Below are 24,830 nucleotides of genomic sequence, written 5' to 3' on the forward strand. Positions count from 1 at the left end.
GTACCCAAGTTTGCGGCTGAGTTGAATTGAGACGTTAAGTTGAATCGGAAGAAAATTTTTGGATAAATCGATGAATCGCGTCAAATAAACTCGTAACATTGAGAAATTACAAAATGCAAAATTCATACTCTTGGTCAAGTCCAGCAACTACGAGAGAGGTAAGTAGTTTCATTCAAGTCAATTCTAATGAAAGTTCTGTGCTTTTTTCCTTTACCTACCATTTAGGCCCATCGGACGATGACGACTGTAAACCCGGCCTGAACACACGCACAAAATCATAATATGTAAATTTAGGTAAATTGTTTATATGCAAGTGATCAGTTTAATTTCGAAGATAAGACTCAGGCGAAATTTGTAAAGTTAGCTGAATGGCGTTCCTTCGTGTCTATCATGTGACGTGACATGTTGGTTTCATCTTCAACACCACTTTCGAAATTCAATCTTAACAGCATTACCAATAAAGACGAAGACACAAAATGATGAAAATATTAGAGATAGAAATAAAAACTAGTCATATTTGCATTACAGTTTAGAAAGTTGCATTGAAAACCCTTAGGGATTGCTGTCCCATGCACCGAAACAAAGTCCCGGCTGAAGCTGACGCTTTTCTGGCATCAAAAACAACAATCATTTCACTTAGCCAAATGACTTGATAAAATGATTGGTGACTTTTGAAGCCACTTGGCTGTTTTTTTTTCTGTTTCAGATTTGACTAAGTGATCTGTTTCACTTTTTACAGATCCATATATAACATACTAGAAAAGGTCACTAAAACATACTATAGAGAAACACAAAAGAAATATTGGCATGCTAGTAAGGAAATGTTTCGATGGCATGTTGAGCGATACCAAAAAACATATCTATTTTTTCACTGGGTCATGGCTGACAGGCTAAAATTACTTCTGCTATGGTTATGCCAACAATCAGAAGTATTTATAATAATCTAAATCAACAATCATTCCACTGAGCTAAATGTCTCAATGAAATGATAGATGACTTTTGAAGTCACCCTGGAGATCTTCAACATAGACATGGCAGTTTTTCTACGTCAGAGCTGTATAACCATATATATTTATTTTGTGGGCCCAAGTTGACTGGAGAATTTTAATATTTTGTCTTCCACCCGGTGAGGAGGGCTACTAGCACCCCAGTAGGGCCAAAAACAAAAGCTATCAAAGGGCGGAGGAGCTCCTCTGTGAGCCAATGGCCAGCTAGCTAGGGATGGTGTTCCAAAAAAACACCCTTGCACAAGGAATAGTGGTACCCTGTCAAGTATTTCACCTCTAAACACACATGAAAGTCCAATCCAAAAACTCAATGCAGATCGGTTGACGCCTGCGACAAGGACCGCGCGATTCGCTGCTCCAGCAGGACGATCATGAAGAGAATGCGCCTGTGGACGGTGCCAGCAGCTGGGTGACCGGGGCTGATGGTAATGTACCTACTACTGGAAAAAACTTCATCTCAGCAAAAGGAGAAACCAGGCTTGGCTATTGGAACGCTCGTACCCTTTCTGAACCATCGCGAGTGGTGCAGCTAGCGGAAGTGTTTAATGAAAAACGACTAGACTTGCTGGGGGTAACAGAAACCCATCTACCAGGCAGCAGCAAACTACGCGCCTCTGGAAAAACGCTTCTTTTATCTGGTAGGAAAGATGACACCCACCGCCAAGGTGTTGGACTAATGCTGAGTTTAAAAGCAGAAAAATGTTTAACCGAATGGGAACCAATAAACGAAAGATTTCTTCGAGCATGTTTCAAAACCAAACATGACAAAGCAACCGTAGTCGTATGCTTTGCGCCAACAGAAACTTCCAAAGGCACAGAGAAAGACGAGTTCTACAACACTCTGCAAGATGTGTGGTCTAGGTTGCCAGAACATGATACCAAAATACTCACTGGAGACATGAATGCACAACTTGGCAACAACAACGAACTGCGTGAAAAAGGTATGGGTCGCCATGACATGGGCCGTTTGAACAACAAAGGCAAGCGCTTTGTCCAGTTCTGTGAAATCAACAACCTATTTATTGGCAGTACAAGTTTCCAACATGCCAACATTCACAAGTACACATCCCAGCAGGCTGTATAAATTGCAGATTGACCATTTAGCAATAAACAGCAACCAGAGAAGTTGTATACTGGACATAAAAGTCTCAAGATCAGCTGACATCAACTCAGACCATTACTTGGTTATAGCCTGATGGAGAGTAAGACTGAAAAAGTCAAACGCAGAGCAGAAAACAGAGAAAAGATTCAACCATCTTAGTTTAAGAGGCGAGAAAGTAAACAAAGCGTTCAAGTTAGAACTGCGCAATCGCTTCGATGCACTGTCTGAGAGTGACAATACTGAAGACCTTTGGCAAAAGTTCCGCAATAGTATTCAAGATTGCGGCAAGAAACAACTCAAAAATGACAGAAAAAATACCAAGAAAGATTGGATAAGCGACCAGACATGGAGCCTCATTCAAGAGAGAAATGAACTAAAAAAAGAAATGGAACAAACGAGAAAGACCAGAAGAGCAACTGGAAAGTACAAAGAGAAAGCGAAACATGTCAAAGCAAGTGAAAAGAAAGATAAAAACGAATGGTACGAAAATCTTGCAAAGGAAGCACAAGAATGTGCTGACAGAGGAAACATGAGAGAACTGTTCAAAAAAGTGAAACTGATTTCGGGCAAGTCCTCGAAAAGAGTCGCTTTACCAGTAAAAGACAAGGAAGGCAAACTAATCACTGACGAGAAACGGCAAAACGAAAGATAGAAAGAACACTTCCAAATAGTACTAAATCTATCAGCACCAACAACCGTTGCAAAAATAGATGAACCAACAGATGAGCTAGATATAACAACCGAGAGTTTTAACATTGATGAAGTACAAAAAGCTATCAAAATGATGAAAAATAACAAAGCACCTGGCATTGACTTAATCTCAGCGGAAGTCTTAAAGGAAGGAGGAGATGAAGTTTCCCAATGGATTTTGTGAATCTGTAACAAAATCATGGACACAAAAGAATTACCTGATGTAACGTGATTATTGTAAAACTACCAAAAAAGGTGACTTAACTGACCCTAACAACTGGCTAGGTGTGACTTTGCTATCAGTCCCTGGAAAAGTCTTTGTGCTCATCCTTCTGAACCGTTTAAAAAATGCCATTGATGACAAAATGAGAGAAGAGCAAGCTGGCTTTCGACCAGGTAGATCATGCACAGATCAAATTTTTGCCCTAAGGAGAAATGTAGAAAAACTATAGAATACCAACAACACGTGCATTTTAACTTTATTGATTTTGAGAAAGCATTTGACAGTGTAGATCCAGAATATTTATGGAAAATTGCAGCGTGGTACGGGATTCCTCAGTGCTACATCTCTATCCTAAAGTCACTCTACGAAAACTCATGCTGTTGGGTGAAGACAGAAGATGGCTTTACAGAAAAATTTGAAGTTGAAACAGGAGTATGGCAAGGTTGCATGATATCACCTTTGTTGTTTGGCCTCGCAATAGACTTGCTGATGAGGAAAGCTAGAGAAAATGATGAGAGTGGGATACACTGGAACTGAAAGCAGAAGCACAAAACAGAAAGGGTTGGTAAGAATTGTGTGCCCGACTCGGCAAAAGCTGAAAGCCGAAAAAGGAGAAGAAGAAGAAGAAGCCCAATCACAAATACTGCACTCGGTTGTCTATGTTATTAACTGCCCTGCAATGTTCCATGTGCTATTGTAGTTGAAATACTAAGTACCTTTAGTAGTCCTAAACATTCACCATGGATAGACGGACTTTGTATTGTCTAATGTGTTAATTGATGAGTTATTTATTCCTCACAATTTTCTGTTTTCCAGGAGCAATCAAATGCTCAAATGATTGGATTTTTGGATTTGCTTTAGTGCTGTGATCGTGAGTGATCGCTTGCAACAAAAAAGGCCTGTTATATGGCATAAAGCATTTTATGACAGACCAGTAAACAGTAATTTTTATTAAAATAGAATCTATGCACTTACATGCCCAAAGCCTTACGGAGCACAACTGTCCAGGTCATTTTGCCAAAAGCTATCCTCCATTTAGTCCCTTCAGTTAACCTATCAATTATGTTTGGCCTTTAATCATTCAGAAATCCCTAAATGTCTAAACAGTTCCACCCATAGTTAGTCCCATTCCAGCTCCTTGGGTATTTCCTTTGTTTTACTTTGTTTAATTAAATGCAGTATGCACATTTGGATATAATTAAACATCTGAATCAAGAAATCTTTTAGTCTTAATGATTATCATTTTGAATGAAGCATATCTAACAGAGACATTAATCCTAGTTTGTGTAACTTGACACTGTGCACCTTAAAATATTGTTCCTTTTTTAGGTAACAGTTGTTGAAATTCGAAACCCAATCATACAACAGAAGAAAAATGGAAAAAGATATACTGATTTTGAAATCTGCCTGAAGGTAAGCATGGAAGGAAAAATATCATAGCAATGGACCTGTGAGCAATCTTCAAGCCAACAGCTTTTTATCTATAGGAGTCCTTGCAATTTTTAAGATGGCTCATGTTCAGATAAATTTAATGATCATGCCCGAAAGAAAAGACTCTGAATGAGCTTGTCTGCTAGATTCTATGAATTATGCAATGAAAACAGTATATTTGCAGAAGCAACTTCAAATTTTAAGGAGCAACCCTTAATTGTTGCTTTGCTCATATGCTATCTTCTTTATTTATACTTATCAAACTGTATTTTTTTATTGTTCATTTCAGAGTAACAGCAAGGCATTCACTATTGGAAGGTCATCTGTAAGAAGAAGATATTCTGATTTTGTTTGGCTACGAAACTGGTTAAGTGAAAATAACGAAGGATTCTCAAGTATAAGGTAAAAGTTGCTGTCATGGTCTATTTCATAAGTATAATGACTTTCTTGATGCAAAATCTACTGCAGGTGCAGGTGATCATTTGCGGGAATACACTAGTTAATCCAATTAAGGTGCCTTTAATCGATGATTCATTTTTGTTTCATTGTCCCTTACTTGTAATGTTCTGGCTGTGAAATGTATGCTGCCTCTCTTTTATCCCTTCTGAGGCAAAAAAATTTTAAAAACACTTTCTCCGCTCTGCATACACATTTAATTAGGATGAAGGCTGCTTGAAAGGTGCAGAAGATGTAATCGCTTTTCTAATTGTAAAGGAAGGGGCAAATGCATAAGAATAGGTATCGATAGAAGTGGGTTAATTTTAGAAACAAAGTTAGCATTGATAAATTCACCCTAAATAACAACGATTTGCATGCCATGTTTTTGTGCCGTTCACAAATTGACAAGGAACTATTGGAAACTGTCCTTCCAATGCTCTTGGCGACTCTCTGAACTATAGCAATCAAGAAGGATTAGGAAAGACAAAAGGACTTCCAGGCATTTTATTGCCCAAAAGTTGAACATGTTCAACTTTTAAAACGAAAACTCTGGAATATTGATAATTTGAAAATGTATTGCAATAATTAGGCAACCTCTGCGAATACACTAGGCATTTTATTGCAAGTCAACTAAATGTGGCAATTAAATGCCTAGTGTATTCCAGCCTTTAGTCAGGTCATTGTAGTTTCATCTGATTTTGGTAGCCATTGTTTTGAGCCAGGCACTGTCGAATAATCTTTACAAAATCATTATCTAAGGCATGTCTGAGGTAACTGCATATGCCCTATTTCAGGTCCACCAACAATTGTACTGCAGCTCAAAAGTCCTGGGATAGGATACTATCTTGTTTTTACACCCACCCAGAACTGGCGATAAAAATTTTGATAGGCATGTGGTAAATCAACCCCTAGTTGGCAGATCATTTTTCTCATACCTAGAATTGGACCTTGGGATTCTTGCAAATTCAGAAAGTTGGACCTTGGGATTCTTGCAAATCCAATGAGAAAACTTTGGGAGGAGGGGGGGGGGGTATTTATGTTATATAGATCTTCAGAAGCTGACTTTGGTGTGAAGCCATAACATTATTTTTCCATTACAATTATCACCTTGTCAGTCCTTTGTTTCTTAATGTTGTCTACAATGCTATAGAACCTCTTTTTGATAAGCAGCAAGAGACTAACTTATCAACTCTTGGAAAACAAATTGCTATCAAATGGAGGAAGGTGATATTATAGTCCATAATATTAAACAGCTAAAAATTGGTTTATCGATTAGAACTTTGTATCCCCGCAAAAACTTTTGTGAACTATTTATACCTTGAGCAGATCATTGTATTAAATAGCAACAAACTTGTGAAAGTTTTTACAAGTAGCACTTGATTATAGGTCTTTTCATGATTTTTACACAAGTAAAACTTCTAATTTCAAAACTCTAAAATTAAGTTTCAGGCAATTGTTTTCATTGCCAGCAATCAATTAAATGACAGTTCTTGGAAGAAAGGGGTGTTTCCTGAGACAAGAGGAAGAAAATGCTTCTGGTGGGAAAAGGGTGGTGCGGCCCAAAAAGGCATGCTTCTGGACCCTCTTTTGTCCCTCCCACTTTTCCTGGGCTTGAGAGACCACTAGAACCCTGGCTTGTTTAGAATGAGAAGAGCTTTTTTCCTCTCTTTTACTGGTGACAGATTAGAGACCTCCTATTGGTTAAAAAAGAAACCTATTAATAAACTTCCATTTTCACATTTAAACTCTGAGGAGTTCTTTTGTATTAATAGTACTTTTGTTTTTACTTGATTTAATGATTGACTTGAAGTTAAAACATATTCACCCTGGGATATAATTCAGTTAAATAATTAAATTGCTCTCCGATTGTCCCAGCAAAGAAACAAAGTAAACCTATTAACTATTAAAAACCTTTCCACAATAATTTGTTAAAATAAAAAGTCACTAAACATGATTAATAAAATGTTAGATTTCCTGGAATGTTCTCAGTTAAAAGCTTTTAATTTAATTTTGACTGACTGAACCATAGGGACTAATTTCATTAAAAAGTCAAGTCTATTCCATGCTTTGGCTCCTTGAAAATCCAAATGATCTTTTTGCCATAAGCTCAGTTATTATAAAGCGAGGTTAAGTTTTGTATTGAGTAACGCCCTGGTATCAATATCAGACTTTTTCGGAAATATTACCTTGCTGTTGGCCGGTGTAATATGCGTTTCGGTCCCCCCATGCGAAAGTGTCCGGGGGGACCGAAACGCATAGCAAAACGACACTATGCAAAAGTGTCCCCTCTATAAAACAATAGGGGGACACTTTTGCATAACAAAACTGTATGCAAAAGTGTCCGGGGGGACCGAAACGCATAGCAAAACGACACTATGCAAAAGTGTCCCCTCTGTAAAACAATAGGGGGACACTTTTGCATAACAAAACTGTATGCGAAAGTGTCCGGGGGGACCGAAACGCATAGCAAAACGACACTATGCAAAAGTGTCCCCTCTACAAAACAATAGGGGGACACTTTTGCATAACACAACTGTATGTGAAAGTGTCCGGGGGGGGGACCGAAACGCATAGCAAAACGACACTATGCAAAAGTGTCCCCTCTATAGAACACTATAAAACAATAGGGGGACATTTACCTAAAAACTGATTGCCCTATCCAAAACATCTATGGAAGAGGTCAATAATTGAAATATCGCTCTGGTTAAATTATTCATCAAAATGTCTTATTGATAGGATCAATAAAATATGTTTGACTTTCTTCAAATTTGTAATGGTATAACTATTGCTTCAGTGAAATTACCATCAAATTCTTAAGAATTGTAGTTTGCAATTTCGACATTAAGAATTGTAGAAAATATCGTGGAAATTGAATGGAAACAAAGTAACGTTTATTCATAACTGTATGGCAAAAATTTAAGGGAAACGTAGAACACTTTATTTAGATCTTATAAAGAGAGGAAATTACAGCTGAAAAGGTAGGACTATTGACACATGAACATAGCATACAGTGGAATCCTGATACAATGAACCCCTGGTTTAACGAACTTCCGATATAACAAACTATTTTCTGGTTCCCTTCAGAAATCGTTATATCGGGATTCCACTGTATTTGTTATGTCAAACGAAATCAATAGGTAAAACCAATATATTGTTTCATATTCATGTGAGACCATGCTATCCACTATCTAGGTCTTGGCTACCGTAAGCAGACGTATGGTCTTATAATGTGATTCAAGGTGCACACAAAATTTAGCCTGGGTATACATTCCACTGCAAAGTTCCCAATGGCAGAGACAGAGAAAGAGTGGGTGGGACATCTCGGTGTAATTGATTTTGTATTTCGCCGAATTCTGATGAGATAATTCTGGGAAAGGGTAATATTTTAGGAAATTATTATACTTTATTCTGTGTAACCAAAAAAATTAGTCTTGAGGGCATCCTACTTGTAAAATAGTTACTTTCTGGGGTTAAAAAGGCGCTTTTTGACTGCAAAAAGGTGTGGAAATTGTTTCATTCTGTCCCAACCAGTTCCATAACACTCTCTTGTCATATACTTTAATCATGTCATGTACTTTAAACAAATTAATTTAAGTTTCTGATCCATCATTCTCCAAGGCCTTTTTTGTTAAAAAAAGGAGAAAAGGTGGGTTTTTTTCAAGTCTTAACCTGGGTTGTACAAGAACAACTATAAAGTAAATTACCATATGATTATATATTAGCATTATTGTATTAACTCCTTACACTGGTTAATAACAGAGCCGCACTAGCATATTTAGTCCCAAGCATAGATGAGCCTCTCTATGAACTAATGTGAAAATGAAATCTAATGAAATTTGAATAATCATTGAATGCTGAATTTTTGTCTCTGTAGTTACAAAAAGGCATTTTATGAGTCGAATAAAAACATTTCATTATTATGTATATGAACAAAAAGAAGTTATTTCTTAAATTTTAATAGATAAATATATCTCCTTAATCATGCCTCCTCGATTTACTTGCGACACGAGGCGACATTCTGTGACTTATACAACTTTTCTCTTCAAATGAATATTCAAGGGCGGAAAGCTATTTCAAGGTTTTGATAGATTTTTAAATTGAAACTTTGGACTTGAATATTAATTTGTTTTTGTGTTTCCATTTTTGTATTCCGTTTTTGGTTAAACTTCGATTTATTGCTAATACTCCGATTCTTTCTAAAGGGAAAAAAGTGGAGTATCTGTCTTCAATTCTGAAATGAAGAAAAATTGATAAAATTCAACGAGGGCTATGTTAAATGATTACTGTGATTTCTTTTAAAGACAATCAACAAACATTAGTCTTGTTGTTCTGGAAAAAATCAAATCTCATCCAATTTGTATTTGAATTGACCTGTACCAAAATACACCATTGTATGGAATTTCTCGTAGCGAAAAGAAGTTTCATTATGATGAGTTTTCAGTTGCCTATTTATAGGCGCGAAGGTGTCCAGCTTTATCTCCGTTGATTCTTTGTAAGCAATAGCGAGATAATGTTTTCAACTTTAACGTTGAAAAATAATCCCATTTTACTCAGACTCTTTGATATCAGAAAGAAGAATGTAATTCTTTGTCAAAGAAGTTTATATGTCCCCTCCTTTGCTACCCAACTTTGTCGTTGATATTCTAGTTGTACCTTTACATAAAACCTTTCAGTAAGGGGTCTCTGATTGGGCAATTGCAAGATACAATTCGCCATTAATACATGCTAATGCTAGATAGTTTGATAAAAAAGGGTCGAGTTTCATATATGGTGATTTGAAGAGATGTGTACATATTGCGAATTTTCCAATTTAGGGGCAATATTATGCATGCTTGTATCGTGCATAAAACAGTTTTACATAAAATTTGATCTTTAGAATTAATCGAAATTCACTTGCCTGAATCTAAACTCAGACTACGATATATTTGGTAGTTTTCAATTTGAAAGCTCGGTATTGCGGTAAAACGAAAATTTCCTTGCAGAATTGCGTTAATAGGAAATTTTCTATGCGGAATCCTGGTATCTGATCTCACCCAAAGAGCCACCCCCCCCCCCGTTCCCTTGAAATTTGAGGGAAAATTGCAATTTATAGACATCTGTTACTGAAACATCTTGTCTCCAGAAAGTCAGAACAGCTTCCAAAGGTCCTTGTGCCAAATAAAAAATTTGCAGCCCCCATGCCTACAGTAGGATGGTCTCCACTCCAATAAGTAACTAATCTTTTTATATTGAGACTTTGTATGAAATATCAGTTGTAAACCTCTTCACTCCCAGTTGTAAATCTGTTATTTGTTTGCCAAACAGGGAAATGCCTAGGTACTACCTACCCCTGATGTGGCTAACACAGTTGATTTTGTGCATTTTATATTCATATGCATTTATTCTTATCATATCCATAAGGAATATTATTGATATGTTTTTTTAATAGGTCTTGCTAATGAAAGTTAAGAACCACAAAATTAAACTAACATTGTAGTCTCTGAACTGGTTAGAAGGTTTACCAAAGATCTCCCAAAGGTCTGAAAAAAGGTCTGAAAAAAGGTCTGAAAAAAGGTCTGAAAAAGGTCTGCCACATACCTGAAAGCATTAATAAGAAAAGCATTGAAAGTTTATATTACATAAAATCTTTATATGTCTGATAAATCTGACAATAAATACATGCATTTTGAGAAAAACAGCTCTGATTTTATTGTTTTTTCTCAATTATTATTTCTCATTTTTATGCAAAAAAATCTGAACACAAATGTCTATTGTGTAAGAGCTGTGCAATAAACCCCTTAGTGAATGAGGGCTAAGTCAGAGATCATGTCAGGCTTATTCTAGCAAAAAAGTACAATCTCATGGTATTATACAGTAAACATTATGACCCCACAATTGTACAAAACAAATAAGAAAATTTTTTCATGATTGTCAATTGTTTAAACCATATAAAAATTTTAAGAAACAAAAATAATGTATTCTTTCCATCTATCAAAGTAATGTGAACCCTAAGACAGTTGTAGTGTTTACATATTATTAATGATGATGACATCGTCATATCAAATTTACACTATACAAGAAACATCTCATCCATTGTTGTCTTGTTTAAGTTTATTGAGTAAGAGTTTTCAGAAGATGTATTATTTGAAAAAGAAAATGCTCAGCTCAGCATCAATAGAGAGTGTTTGAAAAACCAAGAACAATAATTGTCAATGTCAAGAACATCCAAATTGAAAAGCAGACATTCTGAACAATATTACCTCTTAAGCAAAACAAAATTAGCAATATTTTATGTTTATACTTGTAAATATCAGTACAGAATATTCAAGATAAAATGTTTTCAGACAAAAATTTCCTCAATTTAAAAAAATTAATAGGGGGATTTGGATCATTTATTGATATAGAAGATGCCTAAACTTGAAAAGTATACAGTTTATATACACATCTAAATACTTTGCCTACTTTGTCTCTTAGTTGAAAAGAAAGGATGCAAAAATTCCACCTTGATTCTAGAGACTTTGATAACTTTTTTCAGAGGTGTCATAAAGTTTGATGGAGGGGCTGTCCCTTTTAACATGGGGTAGAATATCTTCCCCGTCTAATGTATGCATGCTTCAAGGGGGCACTAGCCCCATATTTTTTCAGTAGCAGCATCTTGGAAAAAATACTATTAAATGGGCATTATTAAAGACAATGTCGATATTCACGATAAAGTTTACTATATATTCAAATTGTAGCAAGGCTTAGGCCAAACAGAGCAGGGACGAATAAATTATATGTCAACATTCACGCCTTTCATATGCAATTAATGTTAGATTTGTACATAGCTTTTCTTTACAATCAAGTATGCACGAGTAAAAAAATTGATTTTAAACACAAGGGAGCGTTTCTTGTGAATAAACCATCAGTTTTTGCCACGATTTCACGAATCAAGCTGATGGGCCTAAACTCACCGTATCAACTTTCTATTTCGGCTTACTATTATCGGCTTACTATTATCGATAGCTCGCGCTCGCCTCCACGCTCCCCTCGCAACCTGAGGCGAGCTATGAATTGCTCTCCTAAACAGAACATGAAGGGAGAATCGCTCCCCTAAAATTTCCATTCATTTGCCTTTTTTCTATGCAGAGAACCCTGAAAACGTACAAGGGTTAATTGGTTTATTTTTGTAACAGCGATTTCTCCCGTCATTGCATTTTTTTGCAATTAACTTTTTGCTTGTTGGGCGGTTTTTGCTATGATAGGCATAAACTTCGATCTATTTGGAAAAGGATATTTAACCGAAAGGTACGTTTGTAGTGATTAGAACCTTTCAATCTTAAGAAAACAGGAATATTTTTGGAAGGAATGTCGAAGAAATTGGTAGGAATTGTAGATTGGGGATATAATAAGACAGCAGGTCCCTTCTAGGAATAGAAACAAAACTATCCCTCAAAGAGAACAAGGTACTCTGTTTTGCGAATCAAAAACGACAACCAAAACATGGAATTCCACTATCCAGCAGCATTTACTGAAAAACCCAGATTGGGTGAAAAACTATAACGGCGACATGTTTCGCATTATTGGCAAAGCCTGATCATCGTTCCATCTAGCAGTTTGTGAATCTATCTACTATATAAACATGGCCGACTGCTTTTGAGTAGACATAAGTAAGTTAGTTTTCACCTTAGGACTCCGTTGGTAACATTTCCAATAGGAAAGCGGCACTTATTGGAAAACCTCAACAGTCATGTCCTCGCGTTTTCTGATGGCCTATTTCGATCCAAAACTGGGTATTTTAGCGTAGAGTTTTCCATCTATGTTCTGATGTTTTATTCTCTGAAGAGTGCTAGATGTATAATTAAGTTTGTTCCAAAATTTGTTTTTTAAAGCCATTTTAATTTGTGTTGTGCCAGTTTTACATAAAACTGAAAGAGCCTGCTCTTTTAAATACTTCAATTAAAAGGGGTGCCAAAGTCACGGTTAAAGCAAATACAAATTGAAAGAAGTAAAACAGCATACTCCTTGACTTCAAGACTGTTTAAAGGCAACTGATAGATACTAAAGGGGCTTATTAAGTCATCTGTTGATTGTCTTTAAAGTACATTCTATGTGTTACTGATTTAGCTCGCCTCAGCAAATGAGGGGAGCGATTCACAGCTCACCTATAAAAAGACAAACGGCCAGGCCTGACATACATGCCCAGACATACATGCCTTGCACTAAGCAAAATGAAGGTTCTTCATCAAAGGAGCTCCTAAGAAATTCAAGGGGCACTATTTCACACTTTGTAAAGTTTCCGTTTGCAAAAATTTGCTTTTTCCCCAATAAAAATGTGTCAAATGTTTTGCGTCCAAACAGAAACAATGCATTCTCAAATATCAGTGTGTTGTTAAATGATTTAACTCATCAAATCTGTCTCCGTGGCTATTTCTAGGTGTGCAAATATTGTATGCGATGGTTCCAATTGTCTTCAAGCATGATGTGTCACTCCACAATTCAGGGGTCCCAAGTAAAATTGAGAAAAGCCTTTTAATTTTGTTTGGGTTTGAATTGAGATGTCCTCAGAGAACGCAGTGGCTTCATATTTCATATATTGATTAAATTGACTAAGAACAGTTGGAAACTACATTGGATATCTACTAGTGTGTTTTGTTCCACTCATTTGCCTTTTCTTGCCCTTTTTCAGATCAAATTGTCAAAGGATATGTAGCCTAAACCAGGGTTGCTGAAAGGGGGCAAGGGGGGCAAATTTTACCCAGGCGTCAAGGTCTAGGCTGCCTCATAAAGTAATGAATTCAATTATGAGAACAGAATTAATCAAACATAGCAAGAGTGTGCCTAGAAATAGTAAAATGTTTCAAACAATTGCATGAAATGACTGGAAGATGTATTCAGAAAAACAATTTAAGGTTATTATCTGAAATGTCTGTCTCTAAATTTTTTTAAATATTCTGAAATGCATTTTAAGCTATCTGAAGGGCATTGCCTGACCTTTTGGTTTTAAAGGAGCAAGTGTATGCATATATTTGTACAAGTTTATTTGTCTGTTAGAGTTCATACTATTTAGTTAACATCAATCTATTTGTTATGACTAAATCTTGCAGCATTGTTCATAAAAATTCAATGCTAGTAGGGTGCCAAGTGCTATGCACATGACAAAATTTTTTGTGTGTATTTTAAGGGGCTCCAATCAACTGCTGATATTCAAATATTTCCTCAACTTTTGTTTGTAGAAGTTATATTTTGTAGCAGGGATAAATGATTTCTGTTATGTTTAGTGTTTGTAATCATATATGGTTTCTTTTTTTAGATAGTTTTTGTGAATAATTGTGTAAGTCATTGATATTCTTCAGATATTCAGTGTTTGCAACTGGTTTTAACTCTTTCATTCTTTAGGAAGACTCCATCTCTGCCACCAAAGAAACTAATTGGGAGATTTGAAGTTGAGTTCATACAAAACAGAATGAAAGGATTGCAAAGATTTTTAAGGAAGTATGTTTCTCATTGTTTATGTCCTTTTCTTTAAAGGAAATCCTTTACAATCATATCCATTACCATCACTTGGAGATGTGTCCCAAGTAAAGCTTCATGTCGAGTTCCTAATTTGTGAAATGACACGTTGTGAGTCATTAAATAAAAGGAAAATTGTCATGTGTTTTGAAAGTCAATGTTAGTTGTTATGGCTTGCTTTTCATCTTAGTAAGTAGCAAAGCTTCATAGTTTAGTGAGATATCAGCGACTTAAATCTAAAGAATTTAAACTAGTGATAAGACAGAACTGAATTGCAATGCACTGGTGTTTAAAACGTATAGCTCAAGGTGCAAAGATAGCTCAGTTGTTAAAGTTGCTAACCGCAGACCCAAGGGTCTGTAGTTTGAGTCCCTGGCATAACCAAACTTTCATCAAGAGTGTCTAACTAGTTGAAATTTGAAAAGCTTTGGCACATTTTGTAAAAGTTTTGAGATTTTTTATAGTTGGAAAATAATATATACTTTATCAAGGTATGAAGATATTAATTGCATAAGTTCTTGGTCCTTTCCACAATTTTAAGGATATTAACTATTGTCAAAACATATAGTTAGCAAATAAATATAGTTAGCAAATAAATATAGTTAGCAAATAAATTTAGTGCCAGAATGAAAATATAATAGTTTGATTATTAAAAACACGACGTTTCGAGCATGTACTCGTTATCAAGTGGCTAGAAAAGAAACGAGCCGAGCAAAGAGAAGGCGAGATTCGATATATAGAAAAGAATGCGAGATGCGACGAATATGATATTAATGTTGCAAAATCTTAAAACAAAGATGAATTCAAGGTATCAAAATTTTCCAAAAAAACTAAAGTTGTTTTTCCAACTTTTGTGAATAAAAGCGTTGTCAGTGTTTTGTTTAATGGATTTTCAGGACAGTTTGACACCTTTCAACTTCAAGAAAGTAATTCAAATTTTAATTGATCATTATCATTATTATTATTATCATTATTATTATTATTTGATTATTATAGTCGTAGAGCGGTCGCGTGCGGACGCTGCTGTACACGGCTCCGGTTTAACTTCGTTTATCAAGCCTGGATTTATTCGTTTCTATAAATTGTTTCAGTCAATCGATCAATAACGGTTAAAGGACTTTGGAAAGACATGGTTCGATCTTATATTATCTCAATTCTCATTCTATTTACCATTTGTTCGTTTTGTGGAAGAGACTTTGTTACGTTAGGCCGACATCAATGGCGCTGTAAACGACAGATTCACAGCAAAGATACTGGACCCGATGGAGCAATTAACATTCCATTGATTAACACCAGATCAAATTCTGTTGTTTTGAACAGTCAACAACGTGTTAAGTGCTGCTGTGGCAGGTCCTGCAGAGGGATCAAAGGCCTCCGCATTCATCAGAGAAATTGTAAGGTTTTGAAAGGGCTTGGCGAAGAGCAACTGCATGAAATTGTGACTGATGATGATCTGGATACCAATGACAACCCTGATGTGCCTCTTGAGGAATATTTTGAAATAAAGTCAGGAATTCGCCTACCTAGTTCTGACAATGAATGGTTACTCGCCAACTCGTATTTTCAATCTGCACTTGTAGATGTGTCCATAAATGAGTCATCAGTTGATAACGTTACCAGGTTGATGATGGATTCGATTTATGATTATTTTAGGGACACATGTGGTGTGATAGAAAACTGCAACAAAGACCTGTCTACAAAATACAAGGACCACTCAATTAAAAGCTTGAAAAAACAATTAAAGGCTCTTAAATATTCTAAAGCCCCCATTCTTGAAATTAAATACGTATCTGGACTTATTCGAAAGAAGCTCAAGACAAACATTCTACAAACAAATACTTCTGACACAATTGATCATGATAAATTACATCGCTAAAAATTTTTGGAGTTACGTCAAACGCTTTTTTCAAAGTAAGTCATCACTTCTGCCATCATTTTCTGCTACACGGTGCACCGAGTACTTTAGTAATGCTTTTTCTGCCCTTTATCCAAATTAACGATTCACTATTCCTTCTTGGATACCTTCTTTCGATGAACCATCCTATCCATTTGACACACAACCTCCATCATATCAAGTGATAACTTCTATTATACGTCGCATGAAATCCTCCACTTCTCCCTGTCCCCTTGATAAGATATCCATCATTTGTTTCAAACGTTGCCCTTACCTACGATCTTTCCTCACCAAAATTATTCATAGCATTTGGGTATCTGGCAGTGTTCCATCCGAATGGAAAAAAGCATCAACGATATTGATCCACAAAAAAGACAATACAGATGATCCTTCTAACTTCAGACCAATAACCTTAAAATCTGTTCCCTTGAAAATCTTCACCTCCTGCCTACGTAACTCTGTTTTCAACTTTCTGAAACAAAATGGTTTCATTGAAAGCCAAATTCAAAAAGGCTTCACTCCCAAGATATCAGGTACTTTAGAACACACGGCACTTATGGGTCATATGATAAATAAAGCTCGCACAAAACAGCGCTCTTTGGTTGTTACCCTGCTTGATCTCAAAAATGCTTTCGGCGAGGTCCACCATAATTTGATTCCCACTATTCTTTCGTACCATCATATACCATCTCATATTCAGGCTCTGGTCTCCAGCTTATATTCGGGCTTCAAGACCTCTATCCTCACAGATACATTCCAAACCCCTGCCATTCCCGTTTGTCGTGGTGTTCTTCAAGGTGACTGCCTCAGCCCTCTTATCTTTAATCTATGCTTCAATACGTATATTCAATACATAAAAGCAGAAAAATATAAACAGCTTGGCTTCTCTCCCCACGACGAAAACGATCGCATGTTCCAGCCAGTGCATTGGTTCCAATTTGCTGATGATGCTGCGGTTGTTACTAGTGGTGAAAAGGAGAACCAACTCCTGTTAAACTGCTTTACAAGATGGTGTCAGTGGGCAAACTTTGTAATAAGGGTTGATAAATGTGTCACCTTTGGCATTAAGAAATACTCAACAAGATCTCTTCAGTTCCAGCCAAAGCTTTTCGTGAACAACCAAAGCGTGCCTGTTGTTAAAAATGGAGAATCTTTCAAATACCTTGGCCGCTTCTTTGACTTCGAAATGACCAATGGCAGTCATAAAGAAAAACTGCTATCAATGTTTCCCAGCCTTCTGAAAGAAATTGATGACTTGCCTCTGCATCCCAAAAATAAACTTCTATTGTACCACAGATATGTATTGTCCAAAGTTTCTTGGCACTTCACTGTTGCAGACCTATCGAAGACCTGGGTCATTGAGAACCTCGATAATCTTGTCTCTAAATACATTCGCCAGTGGCTTGATCTTCCCATAAGTGCTACTTTAAATAGTATAGTTCTTTCTAAAAATCAATTTGGTCTCGATCTTCAGCTACCTTCTGTCAAATTCACTCAATGCCAAACTGTTTCACGCAATGCCCTCCGAACTTCTCCTAACACAAACATTCAAGCTTTTTGGAAAAACACCAGTAGTGGGATGAATCTGCAATACGACATTTACCGTAACACCAAAGATGTACTGAAAGCAGTAAAATCAGACAGTAGAGAGCGCTTGGCATACCAATTACTATCCCAGGGTGCTATTATTTCATTTCTGTTGGACCACTCTCTTAAAAAGCTCAATGGTCTTTGGTCTGTTGTGCAGAGCAACCTACCCACGAACATCTTCAACTTCACCATCAAGTACCTGAACAATACTCTCCCTACGCGCAAAAATCTAAGCCTTTGGAACCTAAGCCAATCATCTGATTGCGAATTCTGCCTTCTTCCCGAAACTTTACTCCATGTCGTTGCAGGCTGCAAAGTTTATCTCGAACAAGGTCGTTATACCTGGCGTCATAATTCTGCTCTAAATTTTCTTGCAACCTCCTTGAAAGCAATAGAGGGATCCTCTCTTTTTGCCGATATACCTGGCTTCTCCTCACCATCCATCATAACTGGAGACAATCTGCGCCCAGATCTACTTCTGCGTACAAAGGAAAACATTCTTTATGTTTTGGAACTAACGATAGGATTTGAAACTAACCTTAACTGCAATGCAGAAAGGAAACGTTCAAAATATGCTCGCCTTGTCTCAGATCTAAGACCAAGGTTCAAATCTGTGATATTTGTAAATCTCTCCATCAGCTCTCTTGGCATCTTCGGCGACTCATGCAGCTCATTCCTTGAAATGTGTGACTCTCTTTCCATCGATGATCAACACAAACGATATCTCATTTCTAAGCTTTCTACGATATCCATTCGTACCACCTATTACATTTTTTGCTGTAGGAACAAAACATGGACTAACCCAGAGCTACTCCCCTTTTAACGTTTTTTCTTTCTTTTCTCTTTACTACGATTGTAATAGTCTTATTTTGTAAAAACAGGCTAGCCAGTTACAAATTACCTTGTAATAGTGAGATTTGTAATTGTAGTTTTAACTGAAATTGAAAATGAAAAGTTTCCATTATTATCATCACAACAAATAAATTACAACAATAATTCGCCGGATGAAGTCTTCTGCTTTTTTTGCCCCTTGGATAAGATCTCTATCATTGTCTCCAAACATTGTCCTTTTCTAGGTAGTAAACTTACTGAAATTTTCCGTGTTATATGGCTTTCCGGAAATATTCCAACTGAATGGAAAAAGGCATGCACTATCGTAATCCACAAAAAGGATAGCGCCAAAGATCCATCTAATTTCAGGCCCATAACACTTGAGTCAGTAACACTAAAAATATTTACTTCTTGCTTGCGTGACTTCATGTTTGATTTTCTTATAATAAATGGCTATATTGAACATCAAATTCAAAAAGGCTTCACGTCTAACATCTCTGGCACCCTTGAAAATACTTCAATGATGGCTCACATTATCGACAAAGCACGTACAAAACAGCGCTCGCTGATTGTCACTCTTCTTGATGTCAAAAATGCCTTTGGCGAAGTACATCATAACTGGATACCCACTATACTGTCTTATCATCATATCCCTGACAACATACAACTTCTTATCTCTAGCCTTTACACCGATTTTAAAACCTCTGTGATCACAAGCCACTATAATACTCTGCTTTTCCAGTCCGTCGTGGTGTGCTTCAAGACGACTGCCTCAGTCCCCTACCATTTAATCTATGTTTCAATACTTTTATACAGTACATAAACGCTGAAAAATACAAACAGATATGTTTTCCCTACATGATCAGAACGACCGTACAGCCCTTTTCGTTTAGCGCGTGCGATCGCACCCGCACACGCCTGCACACGCGCAAGTTAAATTGCGCGTGCTTTTCATCACACGCGCAAACAGGTGATTTTGCAGTTTTCTGTTAAGAACAAATTCCCATGGTCTCATGATTGTTTATACTTTTTCCTTGTTACTTGATTAGCACTTTTGACAACAATATGATTCTACCAATTTTCGGAAGTGATGTTTGGCTTTTGTCTTAGCGTTCGGAAATGCTCGTCTTTCAGCTAAGTCGCCATTAGCATGTTAAGTGTAATAACTGATTTCCTGTCAAAACGTAATTGTTCCCTGGAAGCAAGTGGCTGTTGGAAACAATTTTTACTTGCTCTTGTAACTTTGGAGAGTGACGACGACTTTTAAAAGATGGCTGCTAAGGGCAACAAAATTGAGTTCTCTACTTTTCAAAAGTACGTCAAATCGGAGATAATTGGTTACAAAACAGTAGATGAAAAAGGCAAAACGTTTGTTAATTTTATTTGGTGTAAGCTGTGTGCCAAGCACAAAGAAACTATCCTTGCCGATCCAACATTGAAAGGAAGTGTAAAGGCATCAGCAAAAGCGTTCATTGATGGAACTAATGTTGTCACCAAGTATCAGGTAATTAAGATTTTTTATTTTATCATTAAGAATTAGTTGTTTAATTGATATCTATGAAGTAGATATGATGCTCATTTATAACTTTGTATGTACAAACTACACAGGTCTATTTAATTGATTTTCCGAAACGTCGTTGCAAATCAATTTAATTCTAAATATAGCATCAAGACTTATTTGCTTTCTGCTCGTAGATAACAAGGCACCTGGATGAAAGTGCTGGTCATAAGATGGCAATTGAACTTGAGAGGGGGAAACCCAAAACTGAGCCCAATCTATTCCCTGACAGTGTTCTTGGTGCTGGCCCTTCACAGCCACAGGCAGATATTCTACACGAGAAAGCAACTCGAGAAGCCTATATTATCACGAGAAAGCAACTCGAATATAACCGAATGATCCGCACAGCATATGAACTAGCTTTAAATCCACAGCTTCCATTGTCTACTTTCAAGCTGCTTTTAAAGTGTCAAAGAATGAATGGTGTGAAGCTTATAGAAGGAAAGGATGATTGCAAAGCAACAGGCGAATTCTTGGATGCCATTTCAAAAGCTGTCACCGAGAAAGTTGCGGCCGTCGTTGCCAGTAAGAATGCAATGTCCCTTCTTTCAGATGGTTCACAAGCAAGGAAAACGAAATCCGACAAAGAAATGGTGCTTGTGAGAGTCGAACGCTTTGGAATTCCTGTCTATTTTGTTGTATCTCTGCTAGAAATGTCTGAATGGGGAGGAATCAATGCCGAAGCACTCAAGAGGGCTATTGACAGCATATTTGGACCCAAAGGCGACATTCCTTTGACTGATTATTTGACAAAATTGATTTCCTGTACAGCTGATGGTGCCAATGTAAACATGGGGCGAATATCCGGACTGCTGACGCGCATTGGTCACGATAGAGATTGGCTGTTAAAGATACATTGCGCAAACCACAGGATAGAACTTGCCGTTAAAGCTGCCTTCAAAGACACCAAATTTGCGCAAGTGGACGAGTTTTACCAGGCAAACTTTAACATTTTGAAAAACTCTGGAAAGCTCAGAAGTGCTGTCCAAGCTGCTGCCTCTGCGATAGGAATTGAACATTATGTGTTGTCAAAGCTCACTGGAACAAGATTTGTTGGGCATCGAAGCAAAGCCTACAAAAGATTGCTGGATATGTGGCCTGCATTTATCACAGCATACGAAAACTGCCTTGGCGATCCTTCGTATTCCAGCATCAAAAGCAAAGTCAAAGGTCTATTGGCAAAATTTGAATCTTATCAAATGCTTTGTCTTGCATCAGCATGCTTGGACGTATTGGAGAAGATGATACCGGCATCTAAAATATTTGAAGAGGAAGGTCTGCTCGCTTTTGATGTCAAAAACACGATCGATCTTTCTTTGCTGGAACTGCAAGACTGTCGGGAATGTGCAGGCACAGAAGATGAGTTCCTTGACAGTTCATTGGCACGCTTCCAGACAAAATGTGAAGGTGACGGCAGTTTTTCTCTGGCATCAAACTTTTTGATTGCTGGAGAAGCGTTGAAAAAGGCTGATCAGCGCAAGACAATTCGATTTGAATTTCAAGGCATGAAACATTTAAGTGACCACACAAGGATGGAGGCCAGCAGAGAAAAGATCAAAGTTATTGGCAATTTGTGTGAAATTTCGAAGAAACGGTTTCAGGATTTTGAACACGGGATTTATCCACTAATAAGTGTGTTTGATCCAAAAACCTGGACAGAAGAAAAGGAATTTGTAAGCACCATGATTCTAGGATTAGCAAGTCATTTCAAGACTACGCTGAGCGTTGCTGGTTACGACAAGACGAAGGTTCTGAGTGAGTGGAAAATGCTGCGAAACTTTGTTAAAATATGGCTCAAAAAATCAGAAACTGCTGACTTATGGAAACACATTTTAACACACAAACGGAAAGAGTACCCAAATGTCTGTTTACTCGCAGAAATTATGTTTACTGTCAGTGGATCAAATTCGTCAGTCGAGCGGGCATTTAGCATGCTCACAAATAGGCTTTCTGACAGAAGGCTTTCCATAAAACATAAAAGAATGGAATCGATTCTTAAAATTGCCGGAAATGACAAAAATTGGTCAGCAAGAGAAAAAGAAGAAATTCTCGAGAGGGCTGTCGAAATTTATTTGATGAAAAGAAGAAAAACCAAAACATCTGAACCACCACAAAAAGTGCGAATTATCCAGTTGGAAGAAAATGATGACGATTCTGTTGAGACCGCTGACATTTTTTCTGACGATGAAGAGTATGACGATTCTGACAATAGCTCGATTATTTCTGACGAGGAACTTTAATCTGTTATGTATTGATTTAATCTAGTTTTGCTCTTGCACGTATACGAGTGGCTTTTACCTTTCTTGCTCCTTTTACCAATTTTATCAGGTTGGCACTTCCAAAATTTCTAACAAGTGCGATCGCACGCGCCAATTTGTTCACATGTGCGATTTACCGCACACGCGTAATTTTGCTCACGAAAAGGACTGACCGTATGTTTCAACCAGTCCATTGGTTTCAATTCGCAGACGATGCTGCCGTTATCACTAGTAATGAGAAAGAAAACCAACTTCTACTGAATTGTTTCATTCGCTGGTGCCCATGGACTAACATAATCATACGTGTCGATAAATGCACCACTTTTGGAACAAAGAAATTTTCCACTCGTTCTCTTCAGTATCAGCCTAAGCTTTAACAACAAATCCATTCCATCTGTCTCGTCAAATCTATCCTATCTGTCTCGAATGGAAACTCTTTCAAGTACCTTGGTCGTCATTTTGACTTTGAAATGACAAACCAAGAACATAAATCTGACCTTTTCTCATCACTGTCCAACATGCTTAAACAAATCGATTCCCAGCCTCTTCATTCAAAAAATAAGCTGCATCTTTATCACAATTTTGTTCTTTCTAAAATCTCCTGGAACCTTACTGTAGCGGATTTTTCAAATATGTGGGTTGTCGAGAATCTTGACAATCTCGTATCCAAATACATCCGCCAATGGCTCGACCTCCCTATAAATGCTACCTTAAGTATCATTATTTTTTCTAAAAACCAGTTTGGACTCAGCCTAACTTTACCATCCACCAAATTCCTACAGTGTCAAACTGTTTTACGCAACGTTTTGAAATCTTTACCGAACGATAACATTCGTTCCTATGGAAAAATACCAGCAGTAGCACAAATATACAGTATGATATATATAGGAATACCAAAGAAGCATTAAAGGCTGTCCAGCATGAGCATAAAGATCGTCTGCAAAACATCCCAACTCCCCAAGGATCTTTATTATTTATACATCTTTTTAACCATGATCTTCCACAAATTATTTATTATTTAGAATATTTTCAATTTTACCATAAGGTACCTGAACAATACCCTTGCCACACAGAAAAACCTGAAAAAATGGAGTTTGAGCCAGACCTCTAACTGCTTTTTCTGTTTTCTGCCAGAAACCCTCCTTCGCGTTGTTGCTGGCTGCACAACATATCTGGAACAAGGCCGATACACCTGGCGACATAACTCTATCTTAAACTTTCTAGCTATGTCTCTTAAAGCTGTCAATCAATCTAACATCTACGCTGATATACCTGGTTTTCTTTCACCATCAATCATAACTGGAGAAAACCTTCGCCCTGATCTTCTCTTGAGGACTAACAACAATAACCTCTACATCTTAGAGCTAACTGTTGGCTTCCAATCCAATCTTGACACAAATGCAACAAGAAAACACAGCAAGTATGCTCATATCTTATCTGGTTTACAGCGGCAGTTCAAATGTGTCTCCTTGTTTAAACTTTCTATGAGCTCTCTTGGCATCTTCGGCAATTCTTGCAACTCATTCTTCAAAATATGTGACTCTCTCTCCATCGATGAACAACAAAGTATAAATGCATATATACAGATTTTACAATGTTTTTACAGCATTTTTGGCATTTTACTATGCTATTTACTTTGCTTTCAACATTAAGCATTAAGCTGGTGCAATACTTTTTCAACCTAAGTGTACATTAATTAGGTCAGGTGACTTTAGGCAGTTCCATATTGACTCTAATTAGTTTAGGACTTTTCCTTAGAATCTAGCGGCTCCTTCTTGAGAAAGGTGTTTGATTTCTGTAAAGTTGCTAGTGTAGACCTTTCAGCTAAAAATTTTCAAAACTTGGCAATTTTTATTTTCCCTTAATAAAAACAGGGAGATTTGGCCAAAAAACAGTGAGACTCCCAGAATTTGTTCGATCAAGGTAAAATAATAAAACTATTTTTAGGTTAAATCTATAAACAACATACCTGTAAATAGTCATCTTGTGCAAACCGTTAACGAAAAATAATATAATAGGAAATTTCTTCATAAAGATTTTTTTCGAGATTTTTTTTATTCATAAATACTAACAAAAATGTTGTCATGAAGAACACCATTGCAATAATTTTTGTGATAAGAATACCTCTGAAAGACACAGAAGAAACAGGGAGAAAATCTTAAAAAAATCTGGAGGTTGGGAGAAAGCAAGCAAAACCATGGGTTTTTGGCATAACCAGGAGAGTTGACTGGTCTGATTAAGGTTATGGGTAATAACCTTTTAAAAAACATTGTCAAATACACTTTATTTAGTGACCTAATCACAGCCAGTTAAGAAGACTGTTTTCTTAGAATAACC

At 36.9% G+C, this 24,830-nt stretch overlaps 2 protein-coding genes across 2 annotated transcripts in view; both read left to right on the forward strand.

The window, feature by feature from the left end:
* LOC135696519 (uncharacterized) overlaps positions 1-24,830 on the forward strand; it is a 26,316-nt gene continuing 1,486 nt past the window's right edge. Inside the window, exons 1-4 of the mRNA XM_065215929.2 lie at positions 1-158; positions 4,352-4,435; positions 4,743-4,855; positions 14,249-14,344. Of these exons, the coding sequence (XP_065072001.2) occupies positions 114-158; positions 4,352-4,435; positions 4,743-4,855; positions 14,249-14,344 (338 nt within the window). The 5' untranslated portion in view covers positions 1-113. The remainder of the gene's footprint in view (positions 159-4,351; positions 4,436-4,742; positions 4,856-14,248; positions 14,345-24,830) is intronic.
* LOC148958501 (uncharacterized) lies at positions 20,222-24,827 on the forward strand. The gene has a single exon (XM_089112373.1). The coding sequence runs from the start codon at positions 20,409-20,411 to the stop codon at positions 22,473-22,475; it is 2,067 nt and encodes a 688-aa protein (XP_088968499.1). The 5' UTR covers positions 20,222-20,408; the 3' UTR covers positions 22,476-24,827.

This window comes from Rhopilema esculentum, chromosome 14 (genome assembly GCF_057945365.1).
Source record: "Rhopilema esculentum isolate cy_ngs chromosome 14, ASM5794536v1, whole genome shotgun sequence".
NCBI classification, from domain to species: domain Eukaryota; kingdom Metazoa; phylum Cnidaria; class Scyphozoa; order Rhizostomeae; family Rhizostomatidae; genus Rhopilema; species Rhopilema esculentum.

Coding starts and splice junctions, on each gene's coding strand:
- LOC148958501 (XM_089112373.1), top strand. CDS start 20,409: ATGGCAATTGAACTTGAGAGGGGGAAACCCAAAACTGAGCCCAATCTA.